At 31.4% G+C, this 19,566-nt stretch overlaps 1 protein-coding gene across 4 annotated transcripts in view; it reads right to left on the bottom strand.

Annotated features, from left to right (window-relative positions):
- Positions 1 to 12,360: 12,360 nt before the first annotated feature.
- LOC145278044 (uncharacterized) overlaps positions 12,361 to 19,566 on the bottom strand; it is a 171,082-nt gene continuing 163,876 nt past the window's right edge. For 2 of the 4 annotated variants that reach the window (XM_080130267.1, XM_080130269.1), the window contains exons 29-30: positions 19,042 to 19,191; positions 12,361 to 12,498 (exon numbers count right to left, since the gene is read on the bottom strand). In XM_080130267.1, the coding sequence (XP_079986393.1) occupies positions 12,406 to 12,498; positions 19,042 to 19,191 (243 nt within the window). In that variant the 3' untranslated portion in view covers positions 12,361 to 12,405. Of the gene's footprint in view, positions 12,499 to 19,041; positions 19,197 to 19,566 lie in introns of all 4 variants that reach the window. The other 2 variants (XM_080130266.1, XM_080130268.1) reach the window with 1 other exon arrangement.

Raw genomic sequence — 19,566 nt, 5'->3', positions numbered from 1 at the left:
AAATCTTAACATAAAATCCTGTGTATATTTAAGAATTATTTTTTAATACAAAAAATCTTTGTAAGGTATGCATTGACGTGTCATTAGTGTTGAGACGATTCCTAATTTTTATACGATTCCAATTCCGATTCCAGGAAAATATTGATTAACGATTCCGATACCAAGTACGATTCCGATTCCTAGGGAATTATTGTTTTGAAATATACCAGGTAGTTTTATACTTATGGTCGGTAGTTCCCAAATATGTTCCCTAACTTTGAAAGAGATATTTTATGTCTACACCGTCGTGTTTTGGTTTAAATAAAATTATTATATAGTAAACTAAACGGAAAAATTAGCAAAATTTATTTTAGAGAAAATTTATTTTACTTAATTGGAATACAGAAAAAAACACTCAAAGAAAATTGAATTTATCCTTAAGAGAAAAAACAAATAAAATAGAATTTATATAACAGAACAAAAACAAGAAAATTAGAGAATAAATACACACGATTCATTATTTTGGTCCTCATAATTAACAGATATAATGAATTAAATAAAAAAAATATAGCGGAAGAGAAAGAAAATATATACTAATTAAATATAAAAAAGATAAATATTTGATTTAATAATTTATAAATGAACGTGCGTAATGAAAAAAAAACAATATACCACGTGACATGGCGCCGTAGATACAAAATAACCTTTCCAACGTTAACGACCATATATGAGAAATACCATTAATCGAAAGTTTTTGTGTTTTATACCAAAAGGTAGGTATAGCGAAAAGTTACAATTAAAGGAATTTCAAAAACGATTTTTTGTTTAGCTATTGATAGTTGTATTTGTGACGGCAGTTCTTCAGACCTCCATAATTCACAAAGAGTAGTTAACACCTATTATTTTTTCTTACTTTTTCATTGCTTTTACACGTTTCTAACGTGAAGAATAAGTTTAGCCAAACTAATTTTGAAATAGGGTATATCAAAGGAACACATATAAAAATGATACCACTATAAAAAACAAATGAAATACTAGATAAAATTGAGCAAACATAATTACCAAAATTACAGAAAAAGATAAAAAAAAATGGTGAAGTTTGTTGAGTGAAATGAATTATTGAAAGAAAATTAATTGAACTAATAGAAATGTTAAATAAAAAAATGTCACATTTCAATATTTTTTTAATAATTAAATTCTCAGGGTTGTCGAAATTAAAAATTAAGTGATTTTTTTTTTATTAGACTTCTTTCGAAGCTTGTTACCTTGAAAAATACATTTAAAACCCTGTTTTTTTTAAATAAATTGAAAAATAAATGCAATTAAAAAAATTTAATTGATAATTGAAACTTTAAAAACATATTAAACATTGAAAAAATACTTATCTCACAAATTAACGTCCAATAAAGTAGATCCAGTCTTCATACAGGAATTTGGTTATAATAAATATATCTTTCCCAAACTTAAAAATTAAATTTTTTTTTTTTTTTCTTTGAGAGAGAGAGAGAGAGAGAGAGAGTGCTTTAAAATCGCCGGGGAGTGCCGCCTAAAATTTTAAAGAAGTAAATTTTAGGAGTTTAGTGCCTTTCAAAGACGGTTATCATAATTTATTATCATCATTTAATTTCCTTTCCCCCCACACACCTTTCCACGTGGTTCAGTAGTTAACCAGTGCTCCTGTTGCTGTCAGTCAGCTATCTTTACCTAAGTTTTAATTTCTAGTTAAAAGAATTTTTTATGAATGGAATCAGCATTTTTACAAATTATTTTTTTAGTTGTATATATTGTATTTACTCGTTGAAGTTAAGGAGGGTTAAAAAAAAATGGTGACACCTAGATGGTGACGTAGGCAAAAAAAAAAAAAAAAGACACTGCGATTTCGACCCTCACTAATAAAACTGCTCTAAGTGACTAGTTGGTAATTTTTTGTTCCTTTTCTTTTTTATTTTGCTCCTCCAATTTATTTGGATGCTTCATAGTTAAATGTTGGTTGTGGTCATGTTAGATGGTTTTATTCCTCGCGATATTTTAATTTGACAGACTTTGCAAATGGCTTTCAACTCATCATCTTCAAAAAGACTTTTTTTTGGACTTTGGGCCATATTAGAAAATTCAGTTTTTCTGTAAAACAAATAATTTACTATTAAAATTTGTTTTAAAGCTAGTCACTTATTTGGATAATTAATTGAAAATAATCCGCTAAAAAAGACAAAAAGAAAAAAATATAAAGGGATGGGGCGGTAAATTGTACCAACCGGTAGTTAACAAAAAAAACTTATAGAATTTAATTTTTGAAACCAATGTATAAAAGTTTACATAATGAAATGCAAATATGCATTTTCGGGTTTGTATTACTGTACACATAGATTCGAAAAAGTTGTCAAAAAACAAATATATAACAAACAAATATTATCAAAGGCAAGATAAGTTACTTTTCTACCAAACTGGGTAATTTATTTTGTTTTTATTCAATGTAACATGTTTATTCAGCTCGAAAAACATGCAGTGTTTACCGATGTATTCGAAAATTCAAAATGGCGCCCAACACTCTCTTTAACATGGTAAGTTCGGGAAAAGGTGTTATAAATAATAAACTAGACAAAATACTATTAAAAAAACACCGAATATATGTCAAAATATGTCACGGTAACATATATTGAGCGAGTTTCTAGCAGTATTTTGTATAGTTTATTATTTATAACATCTTTTCCTGAACTTACCGTGTTAAAGAGAGTGTCGGGCGCCATTTTGAATTTTCCAATACATCGGTAAACACTGTATGCTTTTTGAGCTGAATAAACATGTTACATTGAATAAAAACCCGAAAAATATATCCAGTTAGGTAGAAAAATAAATTATCTTGCCTTTGATAACATTTATTTGTTATATATTTGTTTTTTGACAACTTTTTCGAATCTATGTGTACAGTAATACAAACCCGCATTTTCTTTTGAATTTTTTTTTTTTTTTGGTTGACTGTGTTCAATTCACACATGTTTGATGCGGTTCAATATTGCTAAACTATAGTAAAATTCTATTTATAAATACTTTTTAAAATGAAATTATTTAATTAATCGTAAATATTATTTAGACATAAAAATTAATTGATTACAAAACCTTTTAAAAATATATATATATTAATTTCTTTTTCATTCAGCAAAAAAACTGCGCAAAACACTTTTAATTTTCAATTTAAAATTCTAGAAAAAAGATTATATTATTCTGCTTTGAATATAATCAAATTCAGGGTTTTATCTTTCTGGAGAAAAAAAAAATAATGGATTTTATTTCAATGAAATTAAAAAAAAAAAACTTGACTGAATTGAATTAATTACCCTTAAATTAACGAAGGGGTTATTTAATAACTTTAGGTTTGGAAGAGATAGGTATGGGGTCGATTTTTTTGAAACTTCAAAAGAAACCGACTACTGTCAAAACTTTGCGAAATAATACAACGTGATCAATTTCATTTTAGAGATATTTCTTTCAAAAGCCTTCTTTTAAAAAAAGAAAAAAAAAAGTATATTGTTCTATTAAACCTTTTACTGTTTAAATAATTTTACTTTGCTCGTTTTATTTTAAGAAAATATAAGTTGAAAAAGCATTTTCATTCACTATTAGAAGATTTGTCAGTAAAAAAAAACAATCGCCAAAAAGATAAGCGTTTTTTTTTTATTTTTACTCGCAATGTAGAGCCCTGCATACTTCTTTTCAAGTTAACTGTTTTGTAGTTTTGATTACAATAGATCTGAATGAATGAACCTTGTAAGGGAGGGGCGCTAAGCATTGCCCTGTTAATCATGAATTTCTTTGGTTTCTTTTTATTTCTCTCTTGCGATTAGAAATATCAGGAATTTTTTTTCTTTTTTTCAACATCAGACTAAAAGAATCGGAATGAAGGAATCGGAAAATTAAGGTATTTTTTAACGATGCGATTCCGATACCTCCCAAAATACACGATTCTTACGATTAACGATTCCGATTCCGATTAATCGTCCCACCACTACGTGTCATATTCCAAACATTATATGGATTTGGCTAGTAACTTTTTTTATTTGGTTAGTAAACGAAAATATTTAGTTGTCAAAGGTCAACTAAAGATAAATTTATTCATAGAGTACTTTATATATATATATATATATATATATATATATATCTTATAAATATCAAGGGTCTGAACAGTGTGTGCATATTTAAACAGACAAATGTTATTAAATTTTTTTAATTTCTTTTTTATGATGCACCTTTCTTTTTTATATATATATATATATATATATATATATATAAAACAGTTAATAATAAATATATATATATTTATTAACTATAATAATTATTAAATACCTACAGGCACTAGTGTTTCATCCTTTTGGGAATTATCAGTGCAGGGTGTCACGATTAACATCGGTTGATAGATTCAAACCCGGCAACAGAAGCCATCAGTAGCCCCATTAGCAAGAACCTAATCCATTCGGCCACTGTGACCAGTGAGAAATACTGCTGAAATTTAAACATTTATTTTTAAATGTTTTTAATGTCTGTCAGAGTGATCTAACCATTATATGATGATCTGCGCATAAGAGCTAAATTGACCGACTTTATTTCAACAATAAGAAACGAGTTTCTTAAAGGGGCTGACATAATTATTTACTATAATAATAATAATAATATATATATATATATATATATATATATCTGGTAAGTTATAAAATGTATATGGCGATTAAGCTACACTGAATATTCCGCATTTCATCCACTCTAGGATTCTTCAGGCTTATGCACGAATTCTGTGGTTGTTTGTCGTTTTTATATGCACATCTTCTATTGAAATTTTAGTTAGCCAATCAGCTTTCTAGTATCCGCCGCGCCCTTCCTATCAGCCAATGAGAATGCATAACAATAGGAATGGGAAATGAAGTCACAAAACTATATATTGGAGAGTACAGAAGATACTAAGTAACATAGTGGGGATGTGGCGTCTAGCATAAGATTCATTAGGAACGAAATAGATCAATTAAAATTATAGATGATGTTGGGGGGAGTTTTATAGAATTCTAAATAAAGGAGGAGCGTATTATATAGAGTGTAATGTAGAAAGGTATATAGGGTCTTTATCATCGTCTTAAATGTATGTAGTATATGTTTTATTCTATTTTATCGGTGTGTAAGAGGTCTAAATATATATATATATATATATATACAGGGCTTTATGTAGTGAATGAAACAGACTCATTTGCGAGTGAGTTTTACGCTTATCTTTTCTCGATTGTGTTTTGTTCCCCGACAATCTTCCAAAGCTCCTTATTGAGTGAAAAACGTCTCTTCAACCTTTATTTATTTTTTTAATAAAACGAGCAAAGTCTTATTAAAGTCTATTGCAGTATGCATCTTAGGCAAGCTGAGCTGGTTTTCTCCAAGGAACAAACTTTCTTGAGAATACAAACTTCACAAGTGCTCCCCAGTCACATGTGTGCTTCGTTCAAGAGAGATGATTTTAACAACATTAGTTTTTGCAGAGAGCTGTTGCTGTCTTCACACATACAGCACCTAATATTGACTGGAAACAATGCCGAGATAAGCAGAGAGTACATACAGCACCTGTATGGTCACTCATTTTCGTATTAACTAGGCTTTAAACTTCAGTGATAATCATACTATATATCGTCTGCTAAATTATTAAGAATATTAGAAATTTCTGGAAGGGTCAGATTTAATATAGATAGAGTGTTGCCCATCGATCAAGTTTTGTGATACACAAAATCCTCCTCTTCCACATCTTTATTTTTCTGCTCTTTTTACTCTCTCCCTTTTACAAAGTTACATTCGTTGGATTCCTGGTGATTGATTTTGATATAGAAAATGGGGAGGGGACGTAAGTAAAAAAAAAATTCAGTTTGGAACATTTTCTTTTTAACAGAAAACATTAAAATTTATCTCACAAAAATGTTTTTGTTTTTTTTTAAAATCTTTTTCCATTTTTTTTTTTTCATGTTTTTATTTCTCTTCCATTTGACCAAATCCAAACGTATTAATGTCTAACACGCATGTTTTAATAACAGAACACATATTCTCATGATTTTTGCTGGATATGTATGAAATGTTTGTTTTGAAGATAATGCAGTGTTAAAAAATTGATAGATGACAAAATAAACACTGCCTGGAAGCAGCTGTAAACAACAATATTAATGTATGCTCTTAATTTTAAATCTGATTCAAAAACAGGTTTAAAAATCATCGAAAATTATATATATATATATATATATATATATATATATATATAATGTGTGTATATGTGTAGAAATAGTGTCCAATTAAACAAAAAAGAGCATATAATTATGTTTACTTCAATGTTATACAAGTTTTACTTGGCTATATAATACCTTGCCTTATATAAGTGTTTGACACCTGTAGATATAACCCCCACCCATTGATATTTTAACTTAGAACTACTAGCGTTCCAGTTCTAGGAACACTACCATGCACTTAAATAAGTAAATTAAGATATCTGTTGTAGTAATTTTCATAACTTATAGGTTATGCTCCCTCAAATTTGAGAGATTCTATTCATAAATGCTGCTGCTAGGAACTGATAAATCAAATTAATTCACGTTCTGCTATAAACCAATCAGAAACCAGAATTGCTCCATCAAAATTAAACCTCTTTAGGATCCCAGCATATAGTTTTTTTGTGTCAACACAAGAAGGATCTTTCGCTCTTTGGCTGCAAAACTCCAAAGTCCAAAACCCGCAGAGAACAGCTGAAAATTCTTCATCTCCAGGACTTGTGTAGAATAGAATACCGAAGGTTAAAAAGATATTTTTCACTCAGTAATGAGCTTTAGAAGATTGTCGGTGAAAGAAACAAAATTACGAAAAGATAAGTGTTTTATTATTTCTAGTCGTCACTTGGAAAAAAAAAAAGAAAAAAAAAAAAAAAATCACTCGCAAATGAGACCGTTTCACTTGCAACATAAAACCCTGTATAAGAGACAGAAGTAGTATTAGTGAGTATTGGGAATACAGAGTCAATGGCATTTGTACTTAGCATGCCATGCTGATAGCCTATGCATTAATTAAAGCTTTTGTTTTATGGTTATCTATCGGATCTGATAATGAAGTTTTCATTTTGCATCTCATCTATGAATACGGAGGTGGCTCTGCAGCCCCGGCCTGAAGGCACATAGTCTTGAACAGTGGGGGAAATTAGAAGTCAGTTGTTATTATCACTGCTGAGGCTGCTCTGCGGTGTCTTTTTCTGGCAATAATGAGTTTCTGGCATCGAGCCTCTCCAAAGTTGGCAGCAGCCTTGCCATTTTAACCTGTCCATAGTATAACCCTATAGGTCCTTCGATTTGATGCTGCACCACTAGAGATTGGCTTTAACCGTGTCCTTATACTGCAGTTTTGATTGACCTTGGTTTCTTTTGCCAGCCTGGAGTTCCCTATACATCAGGCATCTTGGCATCCAACACTACTCCATTCGAATCACGTGTCCAACCTATCAACGTTGGGTCTTGATGATGGTGGCCACTATGCCGGTGGACTTTGCGTGATCGAGGACCTCCAGATTGGTGATGTGATCCTGCCAGCTGATTCCCCAAATTTATAGACTACCTAAAATATTATTTTTCTAACTACATTTCCTCTGATGATATGAACCATTTATTGAAACTCCATGGAATAAAGTAAAAACTTTAAATCTCTGTATTCCCTGTTGAATAATAAATTTATTCTCAATTTTAATTTACAGAATTCAATTCCAAGTTATATATGTATATGGAGGAATATGAAAAGGCTATAGCATATTTATTTACCAGCAATGCTTTAAGCAAACTAGATTTCCTATATATATATATGTGTGTGGGAAAACTAAAGCTTAAAATAAAATAAATATATAAAATATAATAAACATTCACTGGATTTCCAATGTTATCATGAAACAATAAGTATAAATGGATGATCGAATTAATGTATATGGTTATATAATAATAATATATATCATAAATTACCACAAAAATATATAAAACTATAGAATGTTTACCGAAGATGACCAGGTAAAAAAATATTTGGAAAAGAAAAAAAAATGTGTGTGCACAGAATCAGTCTACAAGAAAAAACCCCAAAACAATAAAATACAAAAATTTGACACTCACCATATATTGATCAGATTCAGTGAAGCTCTTGGCTGGACATTTAGAAGCAAGTACAGGGTGTTTTTGAAATTGATATGACTCTTCCCTATATTATTAGAAATGCATCAAATAGGTACCAGTCTTTTTTTTTTGCAACAACATTATTTTATGATTTAATAAATTGTTTTGCTTGTTTCAGATAAAAGTTCAAAATGTGGACAATCAAATGTAAGGTTTTTGCATACGAGAGCTACGTAAAAAGTGACGAGTCAGTCTCGGTTATTCAGAGAGAATTTGTCAGTATTTTAACCTAACTCGACATCAGGCAGTCCCCAAAAGAAGCAGGTTCATTCTCTTCGCACAGAAGGCACACTGCAGAAAAAAAAAAAGTCTCCTGGGGTACCAAGAATAGTAAAAACCCCATATAATGTGGTGCATGTTTGAGAAGCTATTCTCAGGAGTCCAAAACGATCTGCTCGGAAGCATTCTGCTTCCCTTGGAATTAATGTTTGTTCTACAAGTTAAAGTATATTTTATGATTCTTGTGTAGACTTACAAGAAATAATACTAACCAAGCAGAACAAAAGTTTACATAGGTACTCATTTTATTCTTGACCAAATAGAAGAGGTACTTGTCCAGAATTTTTCCTATATTAAAAAAAAAAAAGAAGAAAAATGTGTATAATGCATGACGGAAAGAAAATATTATACATCAAAATTCATGTAAATTGATCAAGTAATTTCATTTTCATAAAGAAAATCAATTTTAAGTGAATTTTTCGCTCCTCCCCATGTTAAGAATGGCTTTCTAAAATCTTGCAAGTTTAAATTATTTGAAGTTCTCTCCCTTTTTTCTTCAGACTTTCTTTAAGATAGTGTCATGAAATTGTCACTTGCAGTTTAGCAATAAAATTTGATTTTCTTATTTAAAAAAAAAAACAAAAAAATAACTACTTGATCAATTGACATAATTTTTGGTATATATTTTATTTCTGTCACAGGTACCTACATCATACAGATGTTTCTTTGTTTGTTTGTTTTTTTAATAAAGGAGGAATTATGGACAAGGACCTATTTTATTCAGGATTGAAACTTTTCAGTGAACCTATTGCTTTTATCAGTCAAGAATGAAATGAGACTTGATGAAACCTTTGGTTATAGTCAGCTAACATACTTCCTAACTTCCAGTGTGTCTGCTACCGGAAGCGGTGATAAGGCATATAGATATTCTACATGATTTATACTTGCGTAATATTTGCAGAAAACAGTTATAGTAAACACAAGCCTCTTTCTATATATATTTATGTATGCGTGTATTTATTTGTTAGAAAAATTTTTGCCTACCAAACTCCTGTCAGTTTTTGGTCTACAGACATTAAACTTAATATATAAAGGTAGTCGAACCCATGCGAAACTTTATATTTGGGTTATAACTGGGGAAAATCGGTGCAAAAGTGTGAGCATTAAAAATATTGAATTTGCCAGATAAAGTAGAATGACGGCATTATGAATATGTATGCATAATGTAATAGCTATTGGTTCAGGTTTTAATTTTTAGCCTTGCAGCAAGCATGTCTTCATAGGTCAGACATTAACATCAAAGGAAAAAGTAAATCGTAAGCTAAATGTTTTGGTTTCGATTCTCAATGGTGGCGTACAAGTCATTTTTTTTTTTAACTTTTAAAATCATTACTATATATATTGGGTGCAATATAATATAATAATAAATACTAAATCTGCATTAATCAAAATATCATATTTAAACATATTTTACAACCAGGCAATACTGAGCAGCCTGTTAGTAAATCTGTTTATTAAAGTATAAAAATAAAATTATTGAAATAAAAAAGAATGGAAAACCATAGAATAAATAAATAAATGTTATGGGGTTAAATGGTAATAAACGAAAGGAACACAGGATTTTTAGGAACGAAACATGTATTCGCATATATTACAGGCAAAGTGAGTTGAGTAATACCATTCCTCAACTGTGGGCGTTTGTACACAACCTGCTTGGCTGAATACTAATCTCAGACTGCTGGGCACCGGTACTCCATACTGAAAGTGACGTCATGAGATAGTCCATTAACCCCATGGAAGGGCGTCTCCAACAATAAAGAGTACATACACAGGGGAGATATAGGCGTGAGATAAAAAAAAGCAAAGGAACTGATTTGCCTTGTCACCACTTCGGGTAGCGCTACACCGGAAATTAGGACATATGTTAGCTGACTATAACCAAGCCTTTTGTTTTGCTTGGCTAGTATTATTTCTTGCTTGTAATTAGTGATTCCAGTAGAAACGTCTGCGTTAATTTCAAACGTGTATATTTGTTCAAAATACATCCTAGTACACGCTTCTTTTGGAAGCAATAATTAAAAGCAAGAAATAAATCTGAACAGAAAAATGAGGTGCTTGTCCAGAATAAGAAATATCGAACTAACAGCAATCTTATCAACTTAATTTTCATGTCGAAATTAGTAACATAACCAAAAATTACAAAAAATGATAAAGTCGACAATTGATCATTAATGAAAACTGCAAGTGATTCTTAAATAACAGCATAGTTCTTATGAATCCTTAATTTTATTTGTTCATCAATGGTATGATTAGATGAACTAGCAGGACCTGTGGAAATTCCACAGCAGCATCTTTCATATGTAATATACTGCTGCTCGGCATTCTGAACACTCAACATGAATGGAAACTCCTGTGATATTATTGTAGCCCTTTTGTTAAAACTGTAAAAGTATTTAAGTAATTTGATTAATGTAGTGTCAGAACATATTTGGTAATTACAGTATATCTCCAATATACTTATAGGAGTCTGTGAAATATTTCCATTGTATGGATGCCTGGCACAAATGGAAATCTCACAATATCATTATACCATCTACCCTTTGATCCTCGCCAGGAGATGGTATAGTTTCACATACAGCCCAAAAGCAACCTCATTTAAAAATTTTTTATTTACATTGCATCATCAGCGATCGGGAGGTAACTGCATAAAGTCAGAGGAGGAATCGCTACAGGGTGAAACGATAAAATTGTCGCCCTAGAAAAGACGATATGATTCCATTTCCATTTGATGAAAACCAGTTTTCTTTTTTTTTTTTTATTGCAGACTATCTAGTTGGTCAGTTATGTACAAATCCCAAGAGCAACAAAAACTATCATGTCTGAAAGTGACACAATGTTCAATGAGTGAGATCGGAGATGTGCCGTTTTACAACTCATGCTCTCTACCTTTCCAAGTTATGACAACAAGACTATTGCTACCCTCAAAATGCAAATCCAGATAATTCAATGCTTGAGGGCATAGCTTAAAGTTTCCGGCCACAGTTATGGTCTCTGGTGTGGTTTCATCATGCCACTTTACATCATTCAAATCAACTTGAAAGTCAACACCAAAGTGTACCTGGATGTGCTGAAGAGTGCAGTGATCCTCTGGTGCAATCAGGTAGCCACTGGCAGATCCTGGGTGTAGCAGCAGAACTCCGTGCCGGCCCACAAGTCCAAAGAGACCCAGGCTTGGCTTCAGAAGGAGTGCTATGACTTTGTACCCTTCTCTCACTAGCCCACCTCTCTCCTCCAACTTGAACCTGCTGGACTATTTTGGTCATACGTCAAGAACATCACCAACATAACCTCTCACAACACCAAAGCCAAGCTAATCGCCGCCATCTGCCGAGCTATGTACTTGAACTTCCTGATATTAACTCCCTGTAACGCTGAAAACCTGATATTTTGATTGCGAACTTTGCTTTCGTATAAGCTCTATTGCCTGAAGATGTCTCTAATTACTAGTAACTAAATGACTGAAACATGCTCGTGACTGTGTAGCAACATATTACTGCTTATGTAAAAACAAATAAAGAGTGTGTGTATATATATAAAATGACAAATAACATTGTTTTTAGTTTTTAACAATTTTTAAATTCAACAACTTTTTTTGATTTTCATTATCATTCCAAACAAGCAGCAAGAGAGCTTACATCATTTCATTCTTAACTGATAAAGATGATAGGTTTACCAAAAATCTTGATTTCAATAACACTCAATAGTATACTTCCACTGGATTTTAAATGTCGAACCAATGAGTGGGCAGAGACTAATCAATGAAACAGATTTTTTGTATTCAATTGTTTTCAGCTTTCTCATAGACCGACTGTACACATATTACAAAACGAGGAAGGAAAACGGTTAAAGAAAGAGAAAATCTGAGATCAATTAATAGTTAGTTACAATGAAATAAAGTACAAAAATAAACTAATTCATTAAATAAAATAAAGTGGCTTCAACTAAACAGAGGCGGAAATTCTTCAACTAATAAAGTGTGTTTGCGGCATGTCGGGCAGGTTGCCTGCTCCTCAAACCATTTCCGGATGCACTGAATAAAAAAAAAAAGAAAAGAAAAATAAATTAAAAAACAAAAATAATTAAATATCAGTGTTTATCCAGAATTTAACCTAATTTAAATAAAAAAAAAAAAATGCAGAAATGTTTGTACGTACCAGTCATGAAATGAAAACATCATATTCCAAAAATCATATAAATTGATTTAGTCTTTTTTTTTTTTTTTTAATTAAGAAAATCAAATTTTACAAGGAAGCGAGATTAATCAAATTGAATTGGAAGCCATGTTAAATTTCAGAAGATGGGTAGTTATTCTATACAATCCTGAAGATAAAGAATTCTCTGTGGGCAGCTTTTCTGTACAGATTCTAGACTTTATAATTTTGCAAGCAAAAAGCAAAAGATCCTTTTTGTGTTGGCATGAAAAATTTATGTGTTGGAATGCTAAAAAGATTTAATTTTTATGGAGCAATTTTGGTTTCTGATTGGCTGATAGCAAAACGTGAATTCACTTGATTCGTCAGTTCCTATCAGCAGCATTTATATAAATAGAATCTCCCAACTTTGAGGGAGCATACCTCCATTAAATATCAAAAATATTGCAATACATCCGCTATGTGTTAGGATGTTTTAGAAATCAAGGAAGACAAACTCAATTTGACTATCAAGATTTTGGGGTTGTTCGTTATTGCAAAATTCACAAATTGAAATATTGAATTTAAAATGAAACCAATGAATTGTCATGTCACAGTAATGAATATATCAAAAATTATTAAAAAAAAAACAAAAAAAAACGATAAAATAGAAAATTAATTATTAATGAAAATAGTTTTCAAAGACAATTAGCAAAAATTGAGTTTTGCAAAAAAAGAAAAAAAGGAGGTAAATCTTTCCTGAAAACTGAAAATCTTTGGCCAATTTAGCAAAACTCAATTTTCGCGAGTTGTATTTGACAACTATTTTCATTGGTAATTAATTTTCTATCTCATTGTTTTTTGTAATTTTTGGATATTTTCATTACCGTGACATAACAATTCAGTAGATAGCATTGGTTTTATTTGAAATTCAATATTTCAGTTTTCGAATTTCACTACAATAATGAAGAATCGATGTACTCCATGACAAAATGAAAAAATATTGCAAAAATCATGTACATTTTATTTTTTACAAACAAATCATTTTTAATGGATTAATGGGAATTTGTAGGCATTACAACATAAATTTTACGTTTGTATTAATGAGTTATCTCCCTTTGTTTTTCCCTTTTAGATTATCTTTACTATTATATAAAAGTCACTGTGTGTGTGTGTGTGTGTGTGAGTTCTTTCCTCATAGGTTCCAAAATGGCTGAGCCTCTCTTCTGCAAATTTCACACAAAGGTAATTTATATGTCTGGTAGTGTTCTTAGATATGTTTTGTACAGAAATTCATCCAATAAGTATCAAAAATCGAAAAAATCCGATTTTAAAAATAGCTTTTCTCTCGTAGATAAAAAAGAATAATTTTACAGGGGAATACTTTACGTTACACTTGCAAGGGAGATAATAAAATTTTAGCAAATCATTTCTTCTCCAGATTATAAGAACTATGTTTTTTAAACAGATTTATTATAATCTGGAAATATAGCTTAGCGGTAGAACATTTGACTACGGATCAAATCATCCCCTGTTCAAGCCTGGGTGTACCTCACCATTTTATTTTAATTTTTTCGTATTAAGGAGTTCATTTTAGGATAAAAGAGGTACCATTTAAAATCACTGCAAATCATTTCTTCGTTTGTATATTTTAAAACTAAATCAGAAGTGACTTTTCCAGGGCATTCATCATCAACCCCAAATATCAGCTGACATGATATTGTAAACAAACACAGACAGAATTTGATGAATGACATTATCATTATTTAAAAAAAAAAAATTTTTTTTTGCGAATTAGTCCACCGGGCAAATTATTCCTCGTAATATATAATATTTAATAGCGGATTGATTCTATAATAATACATATGCAATCTGCATAAATTAAAATATCATGTTTAAGCGTATTGTATGACCATGTAACACCGAGCTGCCAGCTAGTTTTTAATAGGGGGACAAGACGGCTGCTCTTCAGTTACTCATAAAATTTGATTTTGTTATTCAAAAATTAAACTATCTAATCAAGTCACATGATTTTTAAATAAATTTTTGTTTTATCATGATTATGTAAATTTATTTTCTTTTGTTTTGGACAAGAATCCAAAAGAAATATACATCAATACACACAACAATATAAATTAAATTTATCAATATCAGATCGATTCACCACATAATTTCAATTTTAAAAGACACGCTCAATCAATTGTAAACATTTCAAACAATTTACCCTGGATAAATATAATAACATAATGAATTCAGTATAACACTCATGAAAGAAAATAAAAGTTTTCTGTGATATTTAAAGAAAATCCAATTTAGTATACACCTAATGTAAATTCTACCGCTCAAGAAGATATCTCACTACTGATGCAATTCTCTATCTATAGAAAAGCCAAGTACATCCAAGGATGGAATACTGTTGCCATATCTGGGCAGGAGCTGCAAAAAAACAGCCTATCCTGCCTTGACAGAGAGAGTACAAAATAGACTTTGTGGCTTAGTGGGGGATGCCCTTTTCTCTACCCTGCAACCTCTCTCCCACAGAAGAGACGTTGCGAGCCTATCCTTGTTTTATCGTTATTTCCATGGCAGGTGCTCGTCTGAACTCCAATCTCTAGTCCCCCCTCGCCAATCTTTCACGAAAAACACCCGTCTAGCTGAATCCACTGTGAAAAATTTCCCCCACTCTTTATCTGTGCCTAAATCAAAACGTGGATTCCATGAACAAAGCTTCTTTCTTAGAACTGCACGCCTGTGGAACTCTGTTCCGTCTGCCTGCTTCCCACTGGACTACAACTTGGATGTCTTCAAGTCCAATGTTAACAAATTCCTAATGAACCGCCCCCTTAAGTAAACACTTCATCAAATCTCCACACTAATGTAATGTACTTGCAATAACCCTTATCCCTGAGTGGCTTACGGGCCTTGATAAGTAGTGATCACTGTAAAAAAAAAAATATATATATATTTTTATGGTACTTTTGCATTTACTGACTCATGGTTTCCATGGAGTTTCTCAAGTGTGCTTGGTCGCTAACGGGAATAACCGGAAGCGGCTGATCATGAAACGTTAAACCACTACGAGAAAATTATAATGACAAACAGGAAAAACATAGAAATACATTAAATAAAATTATAAACATGTATCTAACCCAACTCTAACCTTTACTTGCGCGATTAAAATAAATTTTTATTTCTTATTTCTTCCAATTTATAAAAAATAGCCTTCATAGATTCATATTAGATAAAAAAAAGAAGAAAAAAAAAAAAAAAGCACATTTGTTAAAAATTAAGGAATGCTCAGCCAACCTTTTCTGGTTACTTCTGTCAGCTGCTGAGTGAGCCTGTGTCAACTTTCTAGAAATTGTGGGTCGGTAAATGCAGAAGCTCCAAAATAAGTTAACTATTTTTTAGTGGGGAGTTGAGCTAAGAAATTTAGTAATTTATGTAGACTTGTAAGTAATTTAAGTATCAATGAATAAATGAATTACTAATACATATCGTTTTTATATATATAATAGCAGGCTATCCGGCATTGCCCGGTCATAAGATACACTTAAATATATTTTAATTCATGCAGATTATGTATTTATATAGAGACAATTTTCTATCAATTATTATATCGGACCCAATATATAGTAGTGAGATCAAAACTAAAAATAATATATATATGACTTGGGTGCCATTTTGTAGCAGCCTTGGCAATGCTCTCAATGTATCTATTCCATTTCATGTTCCCTGTAAACATTAGGCCGAGGAGTTTAAAGGAAGTACTTTCAGGTAATGTGTTCTTGGCCATTGCTATTGGTGGTAAAGAAGGTTCCTTGTAATTATTGAAGGAAACAAGCTTAGTCTTAGCAGCATTGAATGTGACTATCCGTTTTTGTCCCCATTCCACTACAGATTGGAGGTCAGCCTCTAGTGTTTCTGTCATTTCCTTAGAGATGTGTTCATTTGTTTTCCCCTCGTGCCTGTTATAGAGAGTGGTGTCATCAGCAAATATACCCATCTTCAAAACAATTTTATCAGGGAGGTCATTTATGAATATCAGGAATAATAAAGGTCCGAGAATAGACCCCTGAGGTAATCCCGCATTTTTATCATATTGTTTAGATGTATGACCGTCGAGGACAACCTGGATTTTTCTCTTACTTAAGAAGGATTTAATTACATTATGTATCCTTCCAGTGATACCATATGATCTAATTTTTCTTAGAAGACCATCGTGCCATACCCTGTCAAAAGCCTTAGATATATCAAGGGCTACCGCTCTACCCTCCTCTGTTTTGTCCAGTGAACGGTATATATGTTCAGAGGTTACAGTTAAGATATCTGCTGGCTTGCCTAAATCCATATTGTTTGTCGGTCAGGAGTTTAGCAGCTGTTAGGTGTTGGACTTGATTAACTAAGGACTCAAATATTTTGGCGAAAAGTGGGAGGAAGTTAATGGGGCGATAATTTAATGGGTCAGTTTTTTCACCAGAATTCTTGAAGACTGGTACCGCAGAAGTGGTTTTCCAGCAGTCGGGAAAGCAAGATTCGTTAAGGCATTTATTGTAAAGTTTGGAGAGAACTGGAGTAACCTTAGCAGAGCATTTTTTTAATAGCACAGCCGGGATGAGATCGGGTCCACATGCTTTTGAGGTGTCTAGGTTTTTATAATATATATATATATATATATATATATATATATATAGAATGCAACAAAGAATAGACATAGAATAAAATTTACTTAGAGAGTTCTAAATCAAAACATAAAAATATTTGAATTTAAAAGCTGCTGCTCTCAACAGAATCTGACTGATTAACCTACTTTTGATGAGGAGCCAAAATACGAGGGAAATTTTATTTTATGACATCAACTCTATAAGACATTCTCTGCTATACAATGTATTTATAAAATAAAACAGACATTTAATAAACTTTGGAAAGCTATTTAATTGTATTTTTTTGGCATCTACTATAAAAATTGTGATTTATTTTTTTTCAAGTAGCCAAATGATAGCATTTCTTGCAGATATATATATATATTTCTGTGGAAATATTTTTTATTCAGTTATATTTCCTTTTTATATATACCAATCCTTATTTAAGAAGCTCAATGTAAGTTTTTTTTTAATGTTATTTGGGTAGATATGGATATATCAATTATAAATGATAAATCTATTAATTACTAAATAGAACATTTCTAGTAGTATATACCGTAACTAATGCAATTTATTAATACAAATATTTGGGTTTTAGTGACTTCATTTCTAAGTTCAAAATGGCATAATGTAAGCAAATAAGGTATTTGCAGCTTGTCTTCCAATTTTCGAATTTTTTAATTATGCACAAACGCATTTTATTTCCTTTTGATGGATTGATTGTTGCTATTTCTTCTGATGAGTTAAAGGCAAAATAGATTCACTAATTAATATAATAATTGTGATTGATTTTGTGCTACGAAACAGATACTGTCAAAAAGTGTAAGTGTTAGCTGAATTGAAGGAATAAATTGTAAGATGGTCAACATCATGAAATTTGGAATATAGACTTGTCATTTATTCATTATATATCCCCAATATTTGGGCAAATATAAATTTATGAAAACAAATTGATACAGTGATTACAGAAGATTAATAGCAAAATAATTTTCTGAAGGATTTCATTTTTTTTCTTTTCTTTTTTTTTTAACATAGTCTCAAACATTGAAAATTTTCCAAGATTATATAAGGGACTTTTTCTTTTTACCTGTTATGTATGCTCTGTTCCGCATTGAGCTCCCACCCTTGAGATTTCCTACCGCAACTACCTGATCTTTTTTTTTTTTTAATTTTTTTTTATTACATTTTCACCCCAAACAAGGCACATTGCCACTTTAGTGTAGGGGGCTACTATCAGGGGCAACAACTACTGGGGTACTATGTAGGGATTTGGGCAGCAAGATGTTCACGTTGCACTTGAACTTCTGCACGTCAGTACAGTTGGGGAAGCAGGGACCTGGAATGGAATTCCAAAGTCTAGCGGTTCTGGGGAAGAAACTACTGGAGTAGAAAGATCTTTTACATCTAGGGATCTCTACAGTGTGGGGGTGGGATTTTGCAGCCTGTCGTGTCTGTCGAGAGTGTTCACGTCGTGGGGGCACAAGTGCTTGCAGTCCATCAGAGCATTCACCATTAAAATACTTGTAGAACAGGCAGAGGGATGCAACGTTTCGTCGATGGGACAGAGGCCGAAGCTTAGATGCCAGTTCAGGGCCTATCAGATTTGCGACTCTTTTGAGCCTTGTCAAGGAGCGAGAGACTAGTAGCCGATGCACCAGTTCAAATATGACAGCAATACTCCATACATGGGCAAATGGTTGCCTTATAGAGGTACAGGATACTTTCAGGTGTTCTGGAACACACACACACACGTATATATATATATATAGTAAGGATAATTTGAAAAGAAATGTTACTTACATAATCATGGAAAGTATGTCCACATTGAAGATTTGTATTGGCACCTCTCTTTAATAAGTGCTCATGACAAATGACGCATAAATTATCAGTTTCGAGAGGTGCCAGACATTTTTCTTTCTTGTAGGATTTTTTCTTTTTTCCAGAACAGAGCTGATAAAGAAAAAAAAAAAAAAATATATATATATATATATATATATATATATATTTAAGTTCATAATTGTTGAAAACAATAACGAATCAACAAGTAAAACCTGGATGCATTCAATAGCAATAAAAAGCTAAAATTGAGAGAAATTTCTCAACTTGTTCCTCCACACTCCATATGTATGGAGGGCATAGCCCGAAAAACACAACTTTTTTTTTTTTTTGCTAAACTCCAAGCAGTTTTAATGTTGTATTGGGGCGATTTCTTTGAATCAAGACATTTTTTGCTTGATTTCTGATTACCAAAACTATTGTTATTTTTTTTTTTTAAACAGTACTTTTTATTGCTAGTAATAATGATAAAATGTTACATATTTATTG

This window comes from Euprymna scolopes, chromosome 6 (assembly GCF_053919585.1).
Source record: "Euprymna scolopes isolate OS-2025 chromosome 6, ASM5391958v1, whole genome shotgun sequence".
NCBI lineage: Eukaryota > Metazoa > Mollusca > Cephalopoda > Sepiida > Sepiolidae > Euprymna > Euprymna scolopes.
This window is presented reverse-complemented; position numbering and strand designations above follow the sequence as displayed.